Genomic DNA, 23,342 nt, shown 5'->3' with positions numbered 1-23,342 from the left:
CCGTGAATCTCGCAGAGCGCATACAGATTTTACATGTGCGCATTGCAATGTGACCTGGCGCGTGCGCAGTATACTTGCCCAAAGGCGGGCAAAACAGAAAAGCAGTATGACGCAGTACTGGCACATTCGTCATACTGCTTTTCGGCTTTGTCCGCAATTGGGCAAAGCGTACTGCGCACGTGCGAGGTCACATTGCAATGCGCACGCGCAAAGTCTGAATGCGCCCTGTGAGAATCACGGCGAAGAATGTGTACAGCAAACCGAGGAGCGGTGGAGTGAGGGAACAGAGGCAACGCTCATCGGACCGGACTGAACAGATTTACAGCGCGGGACAAATTAAAAAGGTTTTTATGGGTGATGCATGGGGTGTCGGGGGGTTTCAAATGTAGATGTGGAATGCATACCTGACAAGCAATTAAATGATATTTTTAGCTGATAGACCAAAAAAGTGGTGGCAGGTTCCCTTTAATAGTCATGCTCTATAACTTGGCTTTTTGGGATCAAAAATTCTTGCTATTACTTTAGATTCCTAATCGTATATGTATTGCAGCGGCGCTTAGTATAAATAGTCTCGTAGTGCTGCAAATTTAGACTATAACCACTTTTTGTCGGTGTATAAACTGTTGTGAATTCTGTGGCAGAGCTCCCTCCTGTGGTCACAAGTGGTACTTCGGCTGATTCTCTCTGTGAGCTTCTGTTGGTGGAGGGAAGTGGTACTGCGGCTTCTGAGTTTCCTCCCTCAGGTGATCTGGTGAGGTCGTTAGGTGCTTCTCTACTTAACTCCACCTAATGCTTTGATCCTGGCTTCCTGTCAATGTTCCAGTGTTGGACTTGCTTTTCCCTGGATCATTCCTGTGGCCTGCTGCTCTGCATAGCTAAGTTCCTCTTTGCTACTTGTTTGCTATTTTTTCTGTCCAGCTTGTCTATTTTGTTGCTGGAAGCTCTGGGACGCAAAGGGTGTACCTCCGTGCCGTTAGTTCGGTACGGAGGGTCTTTTTGCCCCCTTTGCGTGGTTTTCTTTAGGGTTTTGTGTAGACCGCAAAGTTATCTTTTCTATCCTCGCTCTGTTAAGAAAGTCAGGCCTCACTTTGCTGAATCTATTTCATCTCTACGTTTGTCTTTTCATCTTAACTCACAGTCATTATATGTGGGGGGCTGCCTTTTCCTTTGGGGTATTTCTCTGAGGCAAGGTAGGCTTATTTTCTATCTTCAGGCTAGTTAGTTTCTCAGGCTGTGCCGAGTTGCATAGGCAGAGTTAGGCGCAATCCACGGCTGCCTCTAGTGTTGTTTGGAGAGGATTAGGGATTGCGGTCTGCAGAGTTCCCACGTCTCAGAGCTCGTTCTATGATTTTGGGTTATTGTCAGATCACTGTATGTGCTCTGACCGCTATGTCCATTGTGGTACTGAATTGCCTTTCATAACAATAAACATAATATTACGGATAAACTCGCGCAGAATGAGACTTAGAAAACAAAACACACATTTACTGGAGGTAATAGAGCATGGACAAGCTTCGAAACAATATATATTGCACTTAGCCCATAGTTGCGCCTTACTGGGCTTTGCGTAGCCCTATGTGGATGATGGCCACCTAAAAGATTATCAGTACATTCAGTGCAAGATTATGGAAAAACATAAACAGACTGACCTTAGATTGCACTTTGCCCAAATGATGGCCACCTGAAAGCAATATGATGAGGTGAATAACTACAGTATAAGGTGATTGTTTCATATGATGGTGTAATCAATCGCAAGTGGGTTCAATCAAAACTGAGTCTTTAAAATAGTCCTTTGAGGATTCACAGTCTGAGTTAAGAGTTCACAATCCTTACTGGGTACAGGCTTCTCAGGATCTGGTGGAAAACTGGTATTGTCAGTTGAAAGACATGCATGTATTTGTAGGAAAAAACTACTAGAAGCAGCCCCGGCCAGTGGCAAAGCTTCTATTGGTGAGGTGATGCGGCGTGCTTCAGACAGATTAACCGGGTCGGAAATCTGTTGGGTGCACGCTGCTTGTTACCGTAGTTAAAGCTCCTGTCTTGATCAGGCCACTGCTACGCAAAGCCCAGTAAGGCTACTTTCACACTAGCGTCGTACGACGCACGTCGCAATTAATCATTTTGCAGAAAAAAACGCATCCTGCAAAGTTGTCGGCAGGATGCGTTTTTCTCCATGGGCTTGAATTAGCGACGCATTGCGACGCATTGCCACATGTCGCAACCGTCATGCGACTGTTGCGTCGTGTTGTGGCGGACCGTCGGCATCAAAAAACATTGCTTGTAACGTTTTTTGGTGCGTTGTCTGCCATTTCCGACCGCGCATGCGCGGCCGGAACTCCGCCCCCTCCTCCCCGCAACTCACAATGGGGCAGCGGATGCGTTGTAATAATGCATCTGCTGCCCCCGTTGTGCTGCGTTGACACATGATGCGTTGGTACGTCGGCCCGACGCACTGCGACGGGCTGACGCTAGTGTGAAAGTAGCCTTAGGCACAACTACAGGTTAAGTGTAATATATATTGTTTCTAAGCTTGTCCATGCTCTATCTATTACCTCCAGTATATGTGTGTTTTGTTTTCTAAGTCTCATTCTGCGCGAGTTTATCCTTAATATTACTTTAGATTCCTCCTACGTTGTGCAGCATCTAGACCACCATATACCATTTCTTTGATTAGGGTGCGATTTGTAAACCATTTCAGGGGCCACTGGTATTGAAGACCGTCTCCAGGAAGGTGTTCCAGAGACCATAGAGTCTCTAAGAAAAGCTGGTATCAAAATTTGGATGCTTACCGGGGACAAAGAAGAGACTGCCGTCAATATTGCTTATTCTTGCCAACTCCTAGAACATAGTTACAAAATCTACACAGTCACCAGACAAGAAAAGGTCAGTGTGTACATATACATATGGCTAACTAGAATGTTACCTTAACCTGGTTCACCCAACCCTGGTTTATGGTTGTGGGAGTTTTGAGCTTTGATTCTCCCAACAAATTTGTTGCTTTTGGAAAACTTCATATTTTAGATCTCTATTGTGACAAAATGCAAAATGGATGGAAAATAAAACAAAGTAGATTAATGAAATAATCTTGTTCTTCTCTAGGGTAACTGCTTCAGTCAATTGTGTGCGCCAAAAAATAGCTTTGTATACTGTAGTCCATAGCCTTACTAAATACGTACACGTGTCTTGCCATAGTGCCATGTGAAGTAATTATCCCCCTCTACTCCTCCTTGGTCAGGCCTCATCTGGAATACTGTTTCCAGTTATGGGCACAGCACTTTAAAAAAAGACATTAAAAAACTGGACCTGCCAGGGGGCCGAGCAGACTGCAGAGCTGCCAGGAGGCCGAGCAGACTGCAGCGCTACCAGGGGGCCGAGCAGGCTGCAGAGCTGCCAGGGGGCCGAGCAGACTGCAGAGCTGCCAGGGGGCCGAGCAGACTGCAGAGCTGCCAGGGGGCCGAGCAGGCTGCAGAGCTGCCAGGAGGCCGAGCAGACTGCAGCGCTACCAGGGGGCCGAGCAGACTGCAGCGCTACCAGGGGGCCGAGCAGACTGCAGAGCTGCCAGGGGGCCGAGCAGACTGCAGAGCTGCCAGGGGGCCGAGCAGACTGCAGAGCTGCCAGGGGGCCGAGCAGACTGCAGAGCTGCCAGGGGGCCGAGCAGACTGCAGAGCTGCCAGGGGGCCGAGCAGACTGCAGAGCTGCCAGGGGGCCGAGCAGACTGCAGAGCTGCCAGGGGGCCGAGCAGACTGCAGAGCTGCCAGGGGGCCGAGCAGACTGCAGAGCTGCCAGGGGGCCGAGCAGGCTGCAGAGCTGCCAGGAGGCCGAGCAGACTGCAGCGCTACCAGGGGGCCGAGCAGACTGCAGCGCTACCAGGGGGCCGAGCAGACTGCAGAGCTGCCAGGGGGCCGAGCAGACTGCAGAGCTGCCAGGGGGCCGAGCAGACTGCAGAGCTGCCAGGGGGCCGAGCAGACTGCAGAGCTGCCAGGGGGCCGAGCAGACTGCAGAGCTGCCAGGGGGCCGAGCAGACTGCAGAGCTGCCAGGGGGCCGAGCAGACTGCAGAGCTGCCAGGGGGCCGAGCAGACTGCAGAGCTGCCAGGGGGCCGAGCAGACTGCAGAGCTGCCAGGGGGCCGAGCAGACTGCAGAGCTGCCAGGGGGCCGAGCAGACTGCAGAGCTGCCAGGGGGCCGAGCAGACTGCAGAGCTGCCAGGGGGCCGAGCAGACTGCAGAGCTTGTCCTATGAGGAACGGTTAAAAGATCTGGGAATGTTTAGCTTGCAAAAAAGAAGGCTAAAGCTACTTTCACACATCAGGTTTTCGCCATCAGGCACATTCCGGCGAAATTTTTCAAAAACTGATATGGCAAACTTTGCTGCCGGATCCGTTTTTTTCTCATAGACTTGTATTGGTGACGGATGGCCTAACGTTTCATGGGGTTTTTTTTTTGCCGGATCCGTCGAAAATTAATTTTCCGGTGGCCAGAGAAAACGTACAGAGGAACGGTTTTTCTGTCCGGCGAAAAAACGCACAGCGACGGATCCGGCGTAAAACGCATGAAACGTGAGGTGAAAGGAGTGAATCCAGCTACCGATTCCTGTTTTTTACATTGAGCATTCCCCGTGGCTGCATTTTCCATTCTGGTCTCTCTCTTTCTCTCTCAGGAAATCCAAACTCTATCCCCGGGATGATTATATATGATAAAAAAAAAAAGAGAGAGATCCAGCAAAAAAAAAAAAAAAAATGGATCCGTCGCATCAGTTTTTCACAATTTGCGCCTGATCCGTTTTTTTTAGAAATCGCCGGTTTCGGCCTGACTGCAAAAAACTGATGTGTGAAAGTAGCCTAGGCAGAGACTTAATAGCTGTCTACAAATATCTGAACAAATGTCGCTGTCTAGAGGGATCATCATTATTCTCATTTGCACGTGGAAACAGGAGAAGCAATGAAATTAAGTTAAAAGTGAGCAAATGCAGACTAAATATTTGAAAAAACTTTGACAGTGAAGGGTGATCAATGGGTGGAACAGGCTGCCACGACATGTGGTGAGTTCTTCTCGAATGGAAGTCTTCAAACTGTCTGAGATGGTTTAGTGACTCCTGCATTGAGCAGGGGGTTGGACACGATGACCCTGGAGGTCCCTTTCATGTCTAACATTCTATGATTCTATGAAAAAAAAGACCCATTTCAGTTTTATACTACTTCCCCTCCTGCCCCCCAATTCTCGGCCACAAAGAATTCTTGTGAAATCATTACGAACATGGAATTGATTGTTTTATTTCTCTTCCCTGTTTCAACGGATGGAGTGGAAATTGCTCAGTTTATCGGCTTAGTTAAAGGGCTGTCTGACCGTACAGGAACATGGTCTGATCATACCACAGCTCCTGGGCAGGATAGGAAGCAAAGGAGAGTATACAGGTCCTTCTCAAAAAATTAGCATATAGTGTTAAATTTCATTATTTACCATAATGTAATGATTACAATTAAACTTTCATATATTATAGATTCATTATCCACCAACTGAAATTTGTCACGTCTTTTATTGTTTTAATACTGATGATTTTGGCATACAACTCCTGATAACCCAAAAAACCTGTCTCAATAAATTAGCATATCAAGAAAAGGTTATCTAAACGACCTATTACCCTAATCTTCTGAATCAACTAATTAACTCTAAACACATGCAAAAGATACCTGAGGCTTTTATAAACTCCCTGCCTGGTTCATTACTCAAAACCCCCATCATGGGTAAGACTAGCGACCTGACAGATGTCAAGAAGGCCATCATTGACACCCTCAAGCAAGAGGGTAAGACCCAGAAAGAAATTTCTCAACAAATAGGCTGTTCCCAGAGTGCTGTATCAAGGCACCTCAATGGTAAGTCTGTTGGAAGGAAACAATGTGGCAGAAAACGCTGTACAACGAGAAGAGGAGACCGGACCCTGAGGAAGATTGTGGAGAAGGACCGATTCCAGACCTTGGGGAACCTGAGGAAGCAGTGGACTGAGTCTGGTGTGGAAACATCCAGAGCCACCGTGCACAGGCGTGTGCAGGAAATGGGCTACAGGTGCCGCATTCCCCAGGTAAAGCCACTTTTGAGCTACAGAGAATCAGCACTGGACTGTTGCTAAGTGGTCCCAAGTACTTTTTTCTGATGAAAGCAAATTTTGCATGTCATTCGGAAATCAAGGTGCCAGAGTCTGGAGGAAGACTGGGGAGAAGGAAATGCCAAAATGCCTGAAGTCCAGTGTCAAGTACCGACAGTCAGTGATGGTGTGGGGTGCCATGTCAGCTGCTGGTGTTGGTCCACTGTGTTTCATCAAGGGCAGGGTCAATGCAGCTAGCTATCAGGAGATTTTGGAGCACTTCATGCTTCCATCGGCTGAAATGCTTTATGGAGATGAAGATTTCATTTTTCAGCACGACCTGGCACCTGCTCACAGTGCCAAAACCACTGGTAAATGGTTTACTGACCATGGTATTACTGTGCTCAATTGGCCTGCCAACTCTCCTGACCTGAACCCCATAGAGAATCTGTGGGATATTGTGAAGAGAAAGTTGAGAGACGCAAGACCCAACACTCTGGATGAGCTTAAGGCCGCTATTGAAGCATCCTGGGCCTCCATAACATCTCAGCAGTGTCACAGGCTGATTGCCTCCATGCCACGCCGCATTGAAGCAGTCATTTCTGCCAAAGGATTCCCGACCAAGTATTGAGTGCATAACTGAACATTATTATTTGTTGGTTTTTTGTTTGTTATTAAAAAACACTTTTATTTGATTGGATGGGGGAAATATGCTAATTTATTGAGACAGGTTTTTTGAGTTATCAGGAGTTGTATGCCAAAATCATCAGTATTAAAACAATAAAAGACCTGACAAATTTCAGTTGGTGGATAATGAATCTATAATATATGAAAGTTTAATTGTAATCATTACAATATGGTAAATAATGAAATTTAACACTATATGCTAATTTTTTGAGAAGGACCTGCATAGACATTACAGCCGGGGATCACAGCTGATTCTTTCTGTGAGGTAAAACATTTCACTGCCTGAATTTGAAACCATATTTTACCTCAAAGAAAGAATCCGCTGTGTTCCCATGCTGTAATCTCTGTATCCTCTCTTTTTCTTCCCTGCCCAGGACCTGTGGCATAATCAGAGCATGTTCCTGCACGGTCAGACATTACACAGTACACAGCAGGGGCACATTTATAAGATTATCTCAGCACAGGAACATTTTATATAAACACATCCAATTGTGGAGTTTATTTTTTTCTAAGATCTGCAGATTTAAAATGTATTTTTTGTTTGTGGCACAATCCCTTTAATAGAGGAGAGGCAGGGAATGTTGAATACATAGTAATAAATAATTATTAAAATCTGTATTAAGAGTCAACGTTTATAAATTCGGTTAAACCTTTTTTTTTTTTTTTTTTTTTGCTCATGACACGAATGTTATGCAATTCTCCCTAGTGTTTCCAGAGTCTGTGTGTGTCTACATTTTTCCTCTATTTGTAATATTTTAACGTGAGAATTGGTATTTATTTCCTCTTTTTACTCCCAATAGGCCGCATGTGAGGCTTTGATGGACCACATCATTGCTGAAATGGAAGGACACCTATTCTCTAATAATTCTTTAACAGAAGAGAAATCCTTTAACTCCTCTTTTGAGAAAGAAAATGTTGACTTTGCCTTGATAATCGATGGAAAGAGCCTAGAGTTTACACTACATGAAACGCTGGAGAAGAAGTTCCTCTACCTCGCTCAGCACTGCAGAGCGGTCATATGCTGCCGAGCTACTCCTCTGCAGAAAAGCCAAGTGGTTAAACTGGTCCGGAATAGCATGAAAGTCATGACTCTTGCCATCGGTTAGTAACAATTTGTCAGTGATGAGTGGAGATTAGAAGGGATTTTCCAGAACTCGCCTGTTGCTGGCCTGTCTGTCAATATCAGATTGTTTGGAGATATGCCGTGGGTCGCCATCCAATCAGCTGTGATCTGCTCAATGATGGCTGGATGTAAATTGCGTACAGAACCGCTTGACTCCATACATTGCTTATTGACCGCTCCTGGATTACTGCCTGTTATCTCCCATTCACTAGCGCTCTAGCAAATGGCTGAGACCTATAGACCAGGCACCGCACTGTTGGCGCTGCTTCGTGCGGGTGCCAGGCGTCACTCCCCCACTGATCTTGTATTGCTGACCTATAATAAGAGTGGGTCATTATAATGATACTCCAGGCAAGCATCTTTTAAACGTTTGACTGTCATATTTGTTTTTTTCGTACTAGTAACACAAAATATAATTGGTTTCAAGAGAATCTTCGCAGCTTTTTGTAGTTTAATCTGATAGCAGCATAATGTTAGGGCAGAGAGCCGGATTCTACCGATGTCATGTGCTCAGCAGCTAGTTTGTAGTTTCTATACAATTAGTGTATTATCAGCAGGAGATAATCAGCATCCAAGCTAGTCCAGCTAGTCTGTGTATCCCCGCTTGCTGACCATGTACAGTGTATGCAGGAAGCTGTCAGGGGTGGGGGCGGGTTATACACAACTGACCATTTGAACACTGCTACAATTACAGCAGAGAAAACGGGGGATCTGTCAAATCTGCACCAAGCAGTCCAGTAAGTGACACATCACTGGAATCCAGCAGTCCGATAGAAAGAGATAAGTGGGTGATATCCCCGACCCTTAGTGAGTGGATGAGCAAGCCAATTTATGGTGTAATCTTAGAATAGACAGTCTAAAGATTTAACCAAATTTGTCAAGCAGCCTAAGGTGATAAATTTGGCACGTTTTAAAGGGCTGGTCCTATCTTCAATCTTCAGGAGCAAGCACTCCTCTGCTCTCGGCTCCCTGCCAGCCTAGCCTGTGCGCTCTCCTACAGGCTGTTAGGTCTTGGCATGTTCCACTTCCTCACTAGCAGTAATCCTTGCCCAGACAACGGCTTTAATGAGTTGTCGTTTTCTTTCCATGGTCTTCACAGGCATTGAGATAATCTTGCTCCGCTGTATGTACTTTTTCTCCCCCAGGTGATGGTGCCAATGATGTGAGCATGATTCAGATTGCTGACGTTGGCGTGGGTATTTCTGGACAAGAAGGCATGCAGGTACAAGAAAGTCATAACTGAGAGATTCATCAAATAAACCAGCCCAAATATGAATGTCATTGGTTGTGTATCACATGAAAGTATGGAAAAGACTGTCTTAGCAAATTAAGATAATGATTTACAGGAACTATTCATTCATTACTACGACAGATAAAATGTGAAGGAAGCGCAGGTAAGCAGACCAGTATAGGAGTGAAAGTGTGGCCCGGCATAAGGGGACTGGTGCTATAGCAGCCCACCCGTCTAAATCTAATGTCAGGCCACATGTATAGGGAGCATACTTGGTGGTGTTCTTGCAAAGCCCCTTGCTGCTGTCCCTCCATTCTGTACAGATCCAGTCAATAAAAAGTGAGTTTATTAAATAGCACACAATACAATTAATACAAAAAAGGGGGTTAACAGGAGATGTGAAGACAGAGGCGAACTCCACACCTCTCATAAATAAGCTTGCTACAAAACCACCCTATCATATACTGTCTGTGAAAAAATGCACCTACATCAATAGTGCAAAATAAATGAGAATCCAATCAATTTTACCCCTTATCAGAAGGTAATTTTTTCAGAGTGAAACACAGTATCAAAAATTATTCAAAATGAGACTAGTTAGATAACAATTAGGAGGGTACATTTGGTACACCAGATGTCGGTGTCTTGAAAAGCTGTTGACAATATAGTGAACCTCCATAGTTATAGTACAAATGTCACTGGGAAAATCCGTGCAATCAATGCATATCACATTCTATTAGCCTCTGGAACCAGGACCCGTGTGTACACGGGATTGCCCCAAGTGTCACCAGGGAAATCCGTGGGACTAATGCTCATCACGGTGTGAGAAAAGAAAAATATTAGCAGCAAGATAACATAGAACAATAACTGTAATGTCAAATAAGGAGTCAAACCATTGTGGATGTCCAGCTAAGAAGCACCCTGACGCGCGTTTTGCTTTGGGCTTCTTTCAAGAGGTGATGTTAGGGCTAGGATGTGAACTATTTATGGTGTCATTCACCAATGAAGAGCGGTCAGTCATGGCGCTCACGTCATCCGCGCCATGGCTGGGGAACCCACAGACCAGCATCTAATGTCACCTCTTCCCCCGCGCACAGCAGATGCGTCATGTATAGATGGCATACTGGGCGTCCTTGCTGCAGTTCCTTCGTTCTGGCACCTGGACTATTTTTCTGAAAAAGGCTCAAACATTACTATTACACTGGTCAACAGCATTTTTGGTGCCAAAGATATTTCATCGAATTTAGGGTAACTTTGGGGTGCTGATTCTGAATATGTCATCAGTTTTGCCAGATTGGCTCAAGTTTTTGAGATTTTTCGTAAAATGTGTAAAAAAAAAAGACGTAATTTGCTACACGCGCATTAACTTTATTGATATTGTCATGAATACAATAAATTTAACAAAGTAAATGTTGATTTTAGTTTATTTTAACTAGTTTTAGAAAGTAATCTTCAAAAATGAACAAGACATGAAAGATAGGAGACATTTAATCGCTGGAAAAGCGCTTTTTATATGATTTTCTTCTATGTGAGCTATTCGGGCAGTCACGTTGTAGATTCCAGCAGTAATCAGCCATCATATGTCTGTCCCATCTGCCTTGGTACCTTTCCTCCATCACCATAATATCCTGATGAAATCTCTCCCCTTGTTCTTCGCTAAAATCTCCAAGGTTTTCTGGAAATCTGTCCAAGTGACTGTGAAGATAATGCAATTTAATGCTCATGTGTACACCCAGATTTCTAAATCTCAATAGCATGTTTTGTACCAGTTCTTCATAATTGTCTGCCTTTTGATTTCCCAAGAAGTTCTTCACTACCAACACAAAACTACACCATGCAGCAGCTTCAATGTCATTCATTTCCTTAGGAAAATTTTAATCTTTAATGAGTTTCCGAATTTGAGGACCATCAAAGATTCCTGCCTTCAGTTTTTCGCTACTAAGACCAGGGAAAGATCTGCAGATGTACATGAAGCAATTACCATCTTTGTCTAATGCCTTGACAAACTGCTTCATTAATCCTAACTTTATGTGAAGTGGTGGTAGAATGATTTTTTCCCTGTCCACGAAAGGTTCGTTCACTATGTTTGATGCTCCTACTGTCAAGGTATCCCTTGAAGGCCAATTCAGTTTCTCCCAGTGCTGATGTTTTGCTCTACTATCCCACATGCAGATGAAGCAAGGATACTTTGTGTATCCACTTTGCTGTCCAAGTAAAAAGTTGACCATTTTTAAATCAACACATATCAGCCACGAATGTTCATGGTAGCACAGTTTCTCCAAGACCATTTTGACATTTTTGTATTGTTCTGCAAGTTTAGTTGAGTGAGCTACTGGAAGAGATGCACACTGATTGCCATTGTTCAACAAAAAAAAATTTCAAACTCCTTTTAGAACTATCTATGAAAAGCCTCCAGTCTTCAGGACGATATACTTGTAAACCCATTTGCAGCATCAGGCCAGGAATATCCTTACAATATACAAGTAGGTCATCTTCACAGAAAAATTGAAGAAGTGCTTCTTCTCTGGTCCGGTAAGATGTAATTTTAGTTCCAGGCGTCAGACAATTTTTTTCACTTAGCCTTGAAGCTAAAAGTTCGGATGCACTTTTTGAGAGGTTGAGGTCTCTTATTAGATCGTTGAGCTCTCCTTGGGTAAATTGCGTAGGTGTTCTGAAACTTCCTTCATATTCTAGTTCACTTCCAGAACTGATGTTTAGCTCCATACCCTGCATTTCATCATCATCAGGTGGGGGAAGGTCAGGTAACATTGTAAACACAGGTACAGGCACATCTTCACAATGAGGGACAGGCCTTCTTGCAGATTCCATGTTAGGATACTCCCATTTTCGTTTCTTATGCTTATTGAATCCTTGCACTTGCACTGCACAGAAATATCAGTCATCATGATGATTTTTTTGCTCTCTCCACACCATTGGAACACCAAATTTGAAGCTTTTTCTTTGTCCTTTGCTCCATTTTCGTAATAATTCGATACATGCTTTGCACACTATGTGTGGTGCCCAAAACTTGTCTTGGTCCCCAAGCATAACCCCAAAATAGGCAAAATACACTTTTTTTTACGAAGTCTGTTATGTTTCTTCTATGTTTTGGCAGTGTGTATTCACCACAAATGTAAAAGAATGAGTCTGGATCGTTAAGACAACTTCTTCTTGATGAGTTCATGCTTTTCACTGGAAAACAGACAACAACATAAAGTTAGTGCAAAAATCAAGCTATGAACAAACTTTTAGAACACTAACACAAAACTATATTGAGAACTGCTCAGTTCAAGTACTAATCCAAAGAAATTAATGAGATGATGCGTCGCATTTACCAACAAGTGCTATAAATAAGATACCAAAAATCTCAAAAACTTGAGCCAATCTGGCAAAACTGATAGCATATTCAGAATCAGCACCCCAAAAATACCCCAAATTCCTTAAAATATTTTGGACGCCAGAAAAAAATTTTTTTTTTGTTGACCTGTGTTATCTTTGTACAAAGTCTGGCACCTTGCTCTGCTCTCTGAGGAGACAGCATGTGCCATGTATAGTGACATTTTTAGGTTTTAACTTAAGGGTCACATCAAGTCTTGACTGAACAGATCATGTAAGGTTTCCATGACCATCTGGTGGAAAGACTGTATATATATATATATATAGGTAGGGTCAAATAATGAGGCATTAAAGGTATGTTTGTTTTCTTTTTACTGCTGATGTTTCCTTTAAGCCTATCTGACTGCAGACTGCCATATTGTGACAGTGTTCAATACACACCCATTGATGATTCTCCTGATTTTTCCAGTGTGAATGGTCAGTCATGTGATCGTATGTATGTGATTTGCATACTACTTGTCATGAAGCAACTAGATTCTCCTGCACTTCTCTCACTGTTCTATTGTTTTACATAGTCACGTCTTCCACTCGTACTGCAAAAACTGGGGAATCATGACAGTGTGCACATTTGACACTGTCACAATTTGGCAGTGTACGATCACATACTGTAGTGACTGATTTTTTTCTTTTGAGTCTAGAAAACTCCTTTAACTAGTTCATTTGGTAGTCGGGTAGTTGTTGCTAAAGAGACATTTGTCACCAAGCCATAGTAAGCACACATTGGCACAAATTGCAGTGCAGAACTTTTTCTTGCCTTATTTTTAGGTTGAAGGTACAGCACGTCAACTGGAGGGAATAGTTCAGCACAGTAGTTACGGTAGTTTGTCCCCAACATACACTAGACTGAACCCAGGTGCTGATGTTTCTCCCGTTGTTTCTGACCTGCAGGCCGTGATGTCAAGTGATTTTGCAATCTCACACTTTAAACATCTGAGAAAGCTGCTACTTGTTCATGGACATTGGTGTTATACTCGACTGGCAAATATGATTCTCTACTTTTTCTACAAAAATGTGGTAAGTAAATTATGTGAAACATTTATTATAAATACCTTTAAGTTCTGTAACCTGTTGTCAAAATGTCACAAAAATCCCGTGGTAGAAAGAACTGTCATAAGCGAGATGTAGCCGACCAGTACACCATCTTCCCTACAAGCGACATATTATACAATGTCCGTGCCCACCACCTGATTTCCTGTCCTTTTGCTTGTTTGTCACAATTAAATGCTTCAGATCACCAAACCAATGTAAATATTATACAAAGATAACACAAGTAATCACAAAATGCAGTTTTTAAATGAAGGAAGGTGTTTATCATTAAAGGGAAGCTGTCAGCAGGATTGTGCACCATAACTACACACAGTGTCAGGTCCGCGCCATTAAAATGATACCTTGGTTGATGAAATCCGTCTTGTGGTTGTTTCTTAATCTTTATTTTAAGCTTTGTGTTAATGATATGCTCGCGCCCTAAGGCAGGGTTGGTGTATGTGGTTCTCTGATTAAATATTCATAATGCTGACAGGTCACTGATCCCAAGGCAAAAGGGATTAAGTGCACAGTAAACCTGCGACTTATGCCACAGCTGGCACCTGAACAATGACTCCGTGAGTTTTTGTTGGATTTATCCCAAAAAAATATATATATATATTGTGAGTTTGTAAAGACAAATGCAGACACTATTTTTTTTAGAACGGACCAATGTTGATTTTTTGTTTTCTGTAAATTAGTTAAAAATGATACATTCCTCTTCATGTTTTAAATTAGAAAACAGTGTGGGATACTGTACATCTGGTATCCCATGGAGATGGCCACATTTAGGATACCACACTGTCATGGATCCCCACTCCGTGGTGTCACTAAGTCGTCACGTACCCGCTCTCAGCACGTGACTTGGGGTTGTTCCTGCAAGGGTTAATCTATCTCCCCACTCTTAGTTCAGCATTCAACCTCTGTCCTATGCTGTAATGGGAGCAGAAATCACACACCGACCCAGGCCACACACCCACTCATACACTCTGCCACCACTCACCGAACACATGGGCGATGAGTCCCGGAAATATTAATAATACTGTCTACCACTCATACGGATCATACAGTTTAAGGCTATGGATTCCTTAGAACATTCAAAGTTCAACTTGTTAGTTTTATGCTTTAATACAAAAAGGTTCAGTGCTTACAGTAAGAAAAAAGGTATAAAAATACAATAATAAAGACATACAACTTATGCAAAACAGTACAAAATAACAGGAGAAAAACTTACAGAAATAGCTAACTTGTAGTCTGCGTCTGCTCCCTGAGTGGGGAGAATATGGAGTTGGTGGAACACATCAGGTTCGGCTGCCCTCACATGTGAACTCAATTCTAGGTATACAGGCCTAATTTATAGCTTTGGTCTGGAGGTCAGATTTCTAGACCAGCCCCTCAGGTTAATATCATAATTGCCTGTTTTTGATTGGACCACGGCCGCACTACCAATTAATATATTATTTTCTCTTGAGATCCTTTGTGTAAACGTTCTCAGAGATACTATCAGGCCGTAATTGTCATCTCTCTTCCAAGAACTAGGAGGTGTCAAGTGTTACCCTTTCTTCTTGGTCCATTCTAGACCCCCTGGTGAGATTTGGAGACAGAAGACTGCTTGTCTCAGGAAAATACATATTGAGGCTATGTGCACACGTCAGGATTTCTGGCAGAAATTTTCCTGACAAAAACCTGACATTTCTGCCAGAAATCCGCATGTGTTTTTTTCGCGGTTTTGATGCGGTTTTTTTTGCGTTTTTGATGCGTTTTTCTTGCGTTTTTTCCAAATGCATAGAATAGCGGGAAAAACGCGGAAAAAAACGCAAAATTAATGAACATGCTGCTTTTTTTTACCGCGATGCATTTTTTTCTCGGAAAAAACGCATCATGTGCACAAAAATTGCAGAATGCATTCTAAATGATAGGATGCATATGTCTGCAGTTTCTAATGCGGTTTTATCGCGTTTTTACACAAAAAAAAAAAAAACCGTGAAAAAACCTGAACGTGTGCACATACCCTAACACCTGGGTGAGACCTGCCTTCAGGACAGATGCTACATTATCACTAGTCACACATATAACCCTAGACATACAGTTAGGTCCATATATATTTGGACAGAGACAGCATTTTTCTAATTTTGGTTATAGACATTACCACAATGAATTGTAAACAAAACAATTCAGATGCAGTTGAAGTTCAGACTTTCAGCTTTCATTTGAGGGTATCCACATTAAAATTGGATGAAGGGTTTAGGAGTTTCAGATCTTTAACATGTGCCACCCTGTTTTTAAAGGGACCAAAAGTAATTGGACAGATTCAATAATTTTAACCCCTTTCTGCCATTAGACGTACTATTGCGTCCATGTGGGGTGGGCTTTACTTCCCAAGGACGCAATAGTACGTCATATGCGATCGGCAGCGCTCACGGGGGGAGCGCCGCCGATCGCGGCCGGGTGTCAGCTGTTTATCGCAGCTGACATCCGGCACTATGTGCCAGGAGCGGTCACGGACCGCCCCCGGCACATTAACCCCCGGCACACCGCGATCAAAGATGATCGCGATGTGCCGGCGGTACAGGGAAGCACCGCGCAGGGAGGGGGCTCCCTGCGGGCTTCCCTGAGCCCCCCGCAGCAACGCGATGTGATCGCGTTGCTGCGAGGGTCTCACCTCCCTCCCTGCTCCCTCCAGCCCCGGATCCAAGATGGCCGCGGATCCGGGTCCTGCAGGGAGGGAGGTGGCTTCACAGAGCCTGCTCAGAGCAGGCACTGTGAAGCAGCCTGCACTCCTATCAGATCAGTGATCTGACAGAGTGCTGTGCAAACTGTCAGATCACTGATCTGTGATGTCCCCCCCTGGGACAAAGTAAAAAAGTAAAAAAAAAAAAATTTCAAATGTGTAAAAAAAATAAAAAAAAATATTCCAAAATAATGAAAAAAAAAAAAAAATATTATTCCCATAAATACATTTCTTTATCTAAATAAAAAAAAAAAAACAATAAAAGTACACATATTTAGTATCGCCGCGTCCGTAACGGCCCGACCTATAAAACTGGCCCACTAGTTAACCCCTTCAGTAAACACCGTAAGAAAAAAAAAAAAAAAACGAGGCAAAAAACAACGCTTTATTATCATACCGCCGAACAAAAAGTGGAATAACACGCGATCAAAAAGACAGATATAACTAACCATGGTACCGCTGAAAGCGTCATCTTGTTCCGCAAAAAACGAGCCGCCATACAGCATCATCAGCAAAAAAATAAAAAAGTTATAGTCCTGAGAATAAAGTGATGCAAAAATAATTATTTTTTCTATAAAATAGTTTTTATCGTATAAAAGCGCCAAATCATAAAAAAATGATATAAATGAGGTATCGCTGTAATCGTACTGACCCGAAGAATAAAACTGCTTCATCAATTTTACCAAACGCGGAACGGTATAAACGCCTCCCCCAAAAGAAATTCATGAATAGCTGGTTTTTGGTCATTCTGCCTCACAAAAATCGGAATAAAAAGCGATCAAAAAATGTCACGTGCCCGAAAATGTTACCAATAAAAACATCAACTCGTCCCGCAAAAAACAAGACCTCACATGACTCTGTGGACCAAAATATAGAAAAATTATAGCTCTCAAAATGTGGTAACGCAAAAAATATTTTTTGCAATAAAAAGCGTCTTTCAGTGTGTGACGGCTGCCAATCATAAAAATCCGCTAAAAAACCCGCTATAAAAGTAAATCAAACCCCCCTTCATCACCCCCTTAGTTAGGGAAAAATTTAAAAAATGTATTTATTTCCATTTTCCCATTAGGGCTAGGGTTAGAGTTAGGGCTAGGGTTAGGGCTAGGGCTAGGGTTAGGGCTAGGGCTAGGGTTAGGGCTAGGGTTAGGGTTAGGTTTAGGGCTAGGGTTAGGGCTAGGGTTAGGGCTAGGGTTAGGGTTAGGGCTAGGGTTAGGGTTAGGGCTAGGGTTAGGGTTAGGGCTAGGGCTAGGGTTAGGGCTAGGGTTAGGGCTAGGGTTAGGGCTAGGGTTAGGGCTAGGGCTAGGGCTACAGTTTGGGTTGGGGCTAAAGTTACAGTTAGGGTTTAGATTACATTTACGGTTGGGAATAGGGTTGGGATTAGGGTTAGGGGTGTGTCAGGGTTAGAGGTGTGGTTAGGGTTACTGTTGGGATTAGGGTTAGGGATGTGTTTGGATTAGGGTTTCAGTTATAATTGGGGGGTTTCCACTGTTTAGGCACATCAGGGGCTCTCCAAACGCGACATGGCGTCCGATCTCAATTCCAGCCAATTCTGCGTTGAAAAAGTAAAACAGTGCTTCTTCCCTTCCGAGCTCTCCTGTGTGCCCAAACAGGGGTTTACCCCAACATATGGGGTATCAGCGTACTCAGGACAAATAGGACAACAACTTTTGGGGTCCAATTTCTCCTGTTACCCTTGGGAAAATACAAAACTCGGGGCTAAAACATATTTTTTGTGGGAAAAAAAAAGATTTTTTATTTTCACGGCTCTGCGTTATAAACTGTAGTGAAACACTTGGGGGTTCAAAGTTCTCACAACACATCTAGATTAGTTCCCTGGGGGGTCTAGTTTCCAATATGGGGTCACTTGTGGGGGGTTTCTACTGTTTAGGTACATTAGGGGTTCTGCAAACGCAATGTGACGTCTGCAGACCATTCCATCTAAGTCTGCATTCCAAATGGCGCTCCTTCCCTTCCGAGCTCTGCCATGCGCTCAAACGGTGGTTTCCCCCAACATACGGGGTATCAGCGTACTCAGGACAAATTGGACAACAACTTTTGGGGTCGAATTTCTCCTCTTACCCTCGGGAAAATACAAAACTGGGGGCTAAAAAATAATTTTGGGGGGAAAGATTTTTTTTTTTAATTTTCACGGCTCTGCGTTACAAACTGTAGTGAAACACTTGGGGGTTCAAAGCTATCACAACACATCTAGATGAGTTCCTTAGGGGGTCTAGTTTCCAAAATGGTGTCACTTGTGGGAGGTTTCTACTGTTTAGGTACATTAGGGGCTCTGCAAATGCAATGTGACACCTGCAGACCATTCCATCTAAGTCCTCATTCCAAATGGAGCTCCTTCCCTTCCGAGCCCTCCCATGCGCCCAAACAGTGGTTCCCCCCCCACATATGGGGTATCAGCGCACTCAGGACAAATTGGACAACAAATTGTGGGGTCGAATTTCTCCTGTTACCCTCGGGAAAATACAAAACTGGGGGCTAAAAAATAATTTTTGTGGGAAAAAATTTTTGTTTTATTTTTACGGCTCTCCATTATAAACTTCTGTGAAGCCCTTGGTGGGTCAAAGCGCTCAGCACACATCTAGATAAGTTCCTAAGGGGGTCTACTTTCCAAAATGGTGTCACTTGTGGGGGGTTTCTACTGTTTAGGCACATCAGTGGCTCTTCAAACGCAACATGGCGTCCCATCTCAATTCCTGTCAATTTTGCTTTGAAAAGTCAAACGGCGCTCCTTCCCTTCCGAGCTCTCCCATCCACCCAAACAGTGGTTTACCCCCACATATGGGGTATCAGCGTACTCAGGACAAATTGTACAACAACTTTTGGGGTCCAATTTCTTCTCTTACCCTTGGGAAAATAAAAAATTGGGGGCAAAAAGATAATTTTTGTGAAAAAATATGATTTTTTATTTTTACGGTTCTACATTATAAACTTCTGTGAAGCACTTGGTGGGTCAAAGTGCTCACCACACCTCTAGATAAGTTCCTTAGGGGGTCTACTTTCCAAAATGGTGTCACTTGTGGGGGGTTTCAATGTTTAGGCACATCAGTGGCTCTTCAAACGCAACATGAGGTCCCATCTCAATTCTTGTCAATTTTGCATTGAAAAGTCAAACGGCGCTCCTTCCCTTCCGAGCTCTCCCATCCGCCCAAACAGTGGTTTACCCCCACATATGGGCTATCAGCGTACTCAGGACAAATTGTACAACAACTTTTGGGGTCCAATTTCTTCTCTTACCCTTGGGAAAATAAAAAATTGGGGGCGAAAAGATAATTTTTGTGAAAAAATATGATTTTTTATTTTTACGGTTCTACATTATAAACTTCTGTGAAGAACTTGTTGGGTCAAAGTGCTCACCACACCTCTAGATAAGTTCCTTAGGGGGTCTACTTTCCAAAATGGTGTCACTTGTGGGGGGGTTTCAATGTTTAGGCACATCAGTGGCTCTCCAAACGAAACATGGCGTCCCATCTCAATTCCAGTCAATTTTGCATTGAAAGTCAAATGGCACTCCTTCGCTTCCGAGCTCTGCCATGCGCCCAAACAGTGGTTTACCCCCACATGTGGGGTATTGGCATACTCAGGACAAATTGTACAACAATGTTTGGGGTCCATTTTCTCCTGTTACCCTTGGTAAAATAAAACAAATTGGAGCTGAATTAAATTTTTTGTGAAAAAAAGTTAAATGTTCATTTTTATTTAAACATTCAAAAAATTCCTGTGAAGCACCAGAAGGGTTAATAAACTTCTTGAATATGGTTTTGAGCACCTTGAGGGGTGTAGTTTTTAGAATGGTGTCACACTTGGGTATTTTCTATCATATAGACCCCTCAAAATGACTTCAAATGAGATGTGGTCCCTAAAATAAAATGGTGTTGTAGAAATGAGAAATTGCTGGTCAACTTTTAACCCTTATAACTCCCTAACAAAAAAAAATTTTGTTTCCAAAATTGTGCTGATGTAAAGTAGACATGTGGGAAATGTTATTTATTAAGTATTTTGTGTGACATATCTCTGTGATTTAATTGCATAAAAATTCAAAGTTGGAAAATTGCGAAATTTTCATAATTTTCGCCAAATTTCCGTTTTTTTCACAAATAAACGCAGGTACTATCAAATAATTTTTACCATTGTCATGAAGTACAATATGTCACGAGAAAACAATGTCAGAATCACCAGGATCCATTGAAGCGTTCCAGAGTTATAACCTCATAAAGGAACAGTGGTCAGAATTGTAAAAATTGGCCCGGTCATTAACGTGCAAACCACCCTTGGGGGTAAAGGGGTTAAATAAAACATTCATTTTTAGTGCTTGGTTGAAAACCCTTTGTAGGCAATGACTGCCTGAAGTCTTGAACTCATGGACATCACCAGATGCTGTGTTTCCTCCTTTTTGATGCTCTGCCAGGCCTTCACTGCGGTGGTTTCCAGTTGTTGTTTGTTTGTGGGCCTTTCTGTCTGAAGTTTAGTCTTTAACAAGTGAAATGCTGCTCAGTTGGGTTGAGATCAGGTGACTGACTTGGCCATTCAAGAATATTCCACTTCTTTGCTTTAATAAACTCCTGGATTGCTTTGGCTTTATGTTTTAGGTCATTGTCCATCTGTAGTACGAAATGACGACCAATCAGTTTGGCTGCATTTGGCTGGATCTGAGCACACAGTATGTCTCTGAATACCTCAGAATTCATTTGGCTGCTTCTGTCCTGTGTCACATCATCAATAAACACTAGTGACCCAGTGCCCCTGGCAGCCATGCATGCCCAAGCCATCACACTGCCTCCGCCGTGTTTTACAGATGATGTGGTATGCTTTGGATCATGAGCTGTACCACACCTTCACCATACTTTTCTCTTTCCATCATTCTGGTAGAGGTTGATCTTGGTTTCCTCTGTCCAAAGAATGTTCTTCCAGAACTGTGCTGGCTTTTTTAGATGTTTTTTAGCAAAGTCCAGTCTAGCCTTTTTATTCTTGATGCTTATGAGTGGCTTGCACCGTGCAGTGAACCCTCTGTATTTACTTTCATGCAGTCTTCTCTTTATATTAGATTTGGATATTGATACACCGACCTCCTGGAGAGCGTTGGTCACTTGGTTGGCTGTTGTGAAGGGGTTTCTCTTCACCATGGAGATTATTCTGCGATCATCCACCACTAGTGTTGAGCATTCTGATACCGCAAGTATCGGGTATCGGCCGATACTTGCGGTATCGGAATTCCGATACCGAGATCCGATACTTTTGTGGTATCGGGTATCGGTATCGGATACATAGAGATGTGTAAAATAAAGAATTAAAATAAAAAATATTGATATATTTACCTCTCCGGCGGCCCCTGGACTCAGCGCGGGTAACCGGCAGGCTTCGTTGTTCAAAATCAGCGCTTTTAGGACCTGAGAATCACGTCCCGGCTTCTGATTGGTCGCGGGCCGCCCATGTGACCGCCACGCGACCAATCACAAGCCGCGACGTCACCGCAAGCTATTAGCGCGCTCATTTTTGAAAAATGAGCGCGTTAATGACTTTCAAAGACGTAGCGGCTTGTGATTGGTCGCGTGGCCGCGACCAATCACAAGCCGCGACGTCACCGCAAGCTATTAACGCGCTCATTTTTGAAAAATGAGCGCGTTAATGACTTTCAAAGACGTAGCGGCTTGTGATTGGTCGCGGCCACGCGACCAATCACAAGCCGCGACGTCACCGCAAGCTATTAACGCGCTCATTTTTAAAAATGAGCGCGTTAATGGCTTTCAAAGACGTAGCGGCTTGTGATTGGTCGCGTGGCCGCGACCAATCACAAGCCGCTACGTCTTTGAAAGTCATTAACGCGCTCATTTTTAAAAAGCCGCTATTAACGCGCTCATTTTTAAAAATGAGCGCGTTAATGGCTTTCAAAAACGTAGCGGCTTGTGATTGGTCGCGTGGCCGCGACCAATCACAAGCCGCTACGTCTTTGAAAGTCATTAACGCCTCATTTTTAAAAATGAGCGCGTTAATAGCTTGCGGTGACGTCGCGGCTTGTGATTGGTCGCGGCCACGCGACCAATCACAAGCCGCTACGTCTTTGAAAGTCATTAACGCCTCATTTTTAAAAATGAGCGCGTTAATAGCTTGCGGTGACGTCGCGGCTTGTGATTGGTCGCGTGGCGGTCACATGGACGGCCCGCGACCAATCAGAAGCCGGGACGTGATTCTCAGGTCCTAAAAGCGCTGATTTTGAACAAAGAAGCCTGCCGGTTACCCGCGCTGAGTTCAGGGGCCGCCGGAGAGGTAAATATATCAATATTTTTTATTTTAATTCTTTATTTTACACATCCCTATGGATCCCAGGGCCTGAAGGAGAGTTTCCTCTCCTTCAGACCCTGGGAACCATGAGAATACCTTCCGATACTTGATGTCCCATTGACTTGTATTGGTATCGGATATCGGTATCGGCGATATCCGATATTTTTCGGGTATCGGCCGATACTATCCGATACCGATACTTTCAAGTATCGGACGGTATCGCTCAACACTATCCACCACTGTTGTCTTCCGTGGCCGCCCAGATCTTTTTGCATTGATGAGTTCACCAGTGTTTGCTTTCTTTCGTTTTCAGGATGTACCAAATTGTAGATTTTGCAACTCCTAATATTGTAGCAATTTCTCGGATAGTTTTTTTTCTGTTTTTGCAGCTTAAGGATGGCTTGTTTTATCTGCATGGAGAGCTCCTTTGACCGCATATTTACTTAACAGCAAAACCTTCCAAATGCAAGCACCACGCCTCAAATCAACTCCAGGCCTTTTATCTGCTTAATTGAGAATGACATAACGAAGGGATTGCCCACACCTGTCCATGAAATAGCCTTGGAGTCAATTGTCCAATTACTTTTGGTCCCTTTAAAAACAGGGTGGCACATGTTACGGAGCTGAAACTCCTAAACCCTTCATCCAATTTTAATGTGGATACCCTCAAATGAAAGCTGAAAGTCTGAACTTCAACTGCATCTGAATTGTTTTGTTTAAAATTCATTGTGGTAATGTCTATAACCAAAATTAGACAAATGTTGTCTCTGTCCAAATATATA

At 43.4% G+C, this 23,342-nt stretch overlaps 1 protein-coding gene across 1 annotated transcript in view; it reads left to right on the top strand.

Moving 5' to 3' along the window:
• The window catches only part of ATP10D (ATPase phospholipid transporting 10D (putative)), a 179,023-nt gene that overhangs the window by 143,183 nt on the left and 12,498 nt on the right, over positions 1 to 23,342 (top strand). Inside the window, exons 15-18 of the mRNA XM_069744508.1 lie at positions 2,699 to 2,883; positions 7,566 to 7,866; positions 9,034 to 9,110; positions 13,401 to 13,526. Of these exons, the coding sequence (XP_069600609.1) occupies positions 2,699 to 2,883; positions 7,566 to 7,866; positions 9,034 to 9,110; positions 13,401 to 13,526 (689 nt within the window). The remainder of the gene's footprint in view (positions 1 to 2,698; positions 2,884 to 7,565; positions 7,867 to 9,033; positions 9,111 to 13,400; positions 13,527 to 23,342) is intronic.

The sequence above is a fragment of the Ranitomeya imitator genome, chromosome 1 (genome assembly GCF_032444005.1).
Source record: "Ranitomeya imitator isolate aRanImi1 chromosome 1, aRanImi1.pri, whole genome shotgun sequence".
Taxonomy (NCBI): domain Eukaryota; kingdom Metazoa; phylum Chordata; class Amphibia; order Anura; family Dendrobatidae; genus Ranitomeya; species Ranitomeya imitator.
This window is presented reverse-complemented; position numbering and strand designations above follow the sequence as displayed.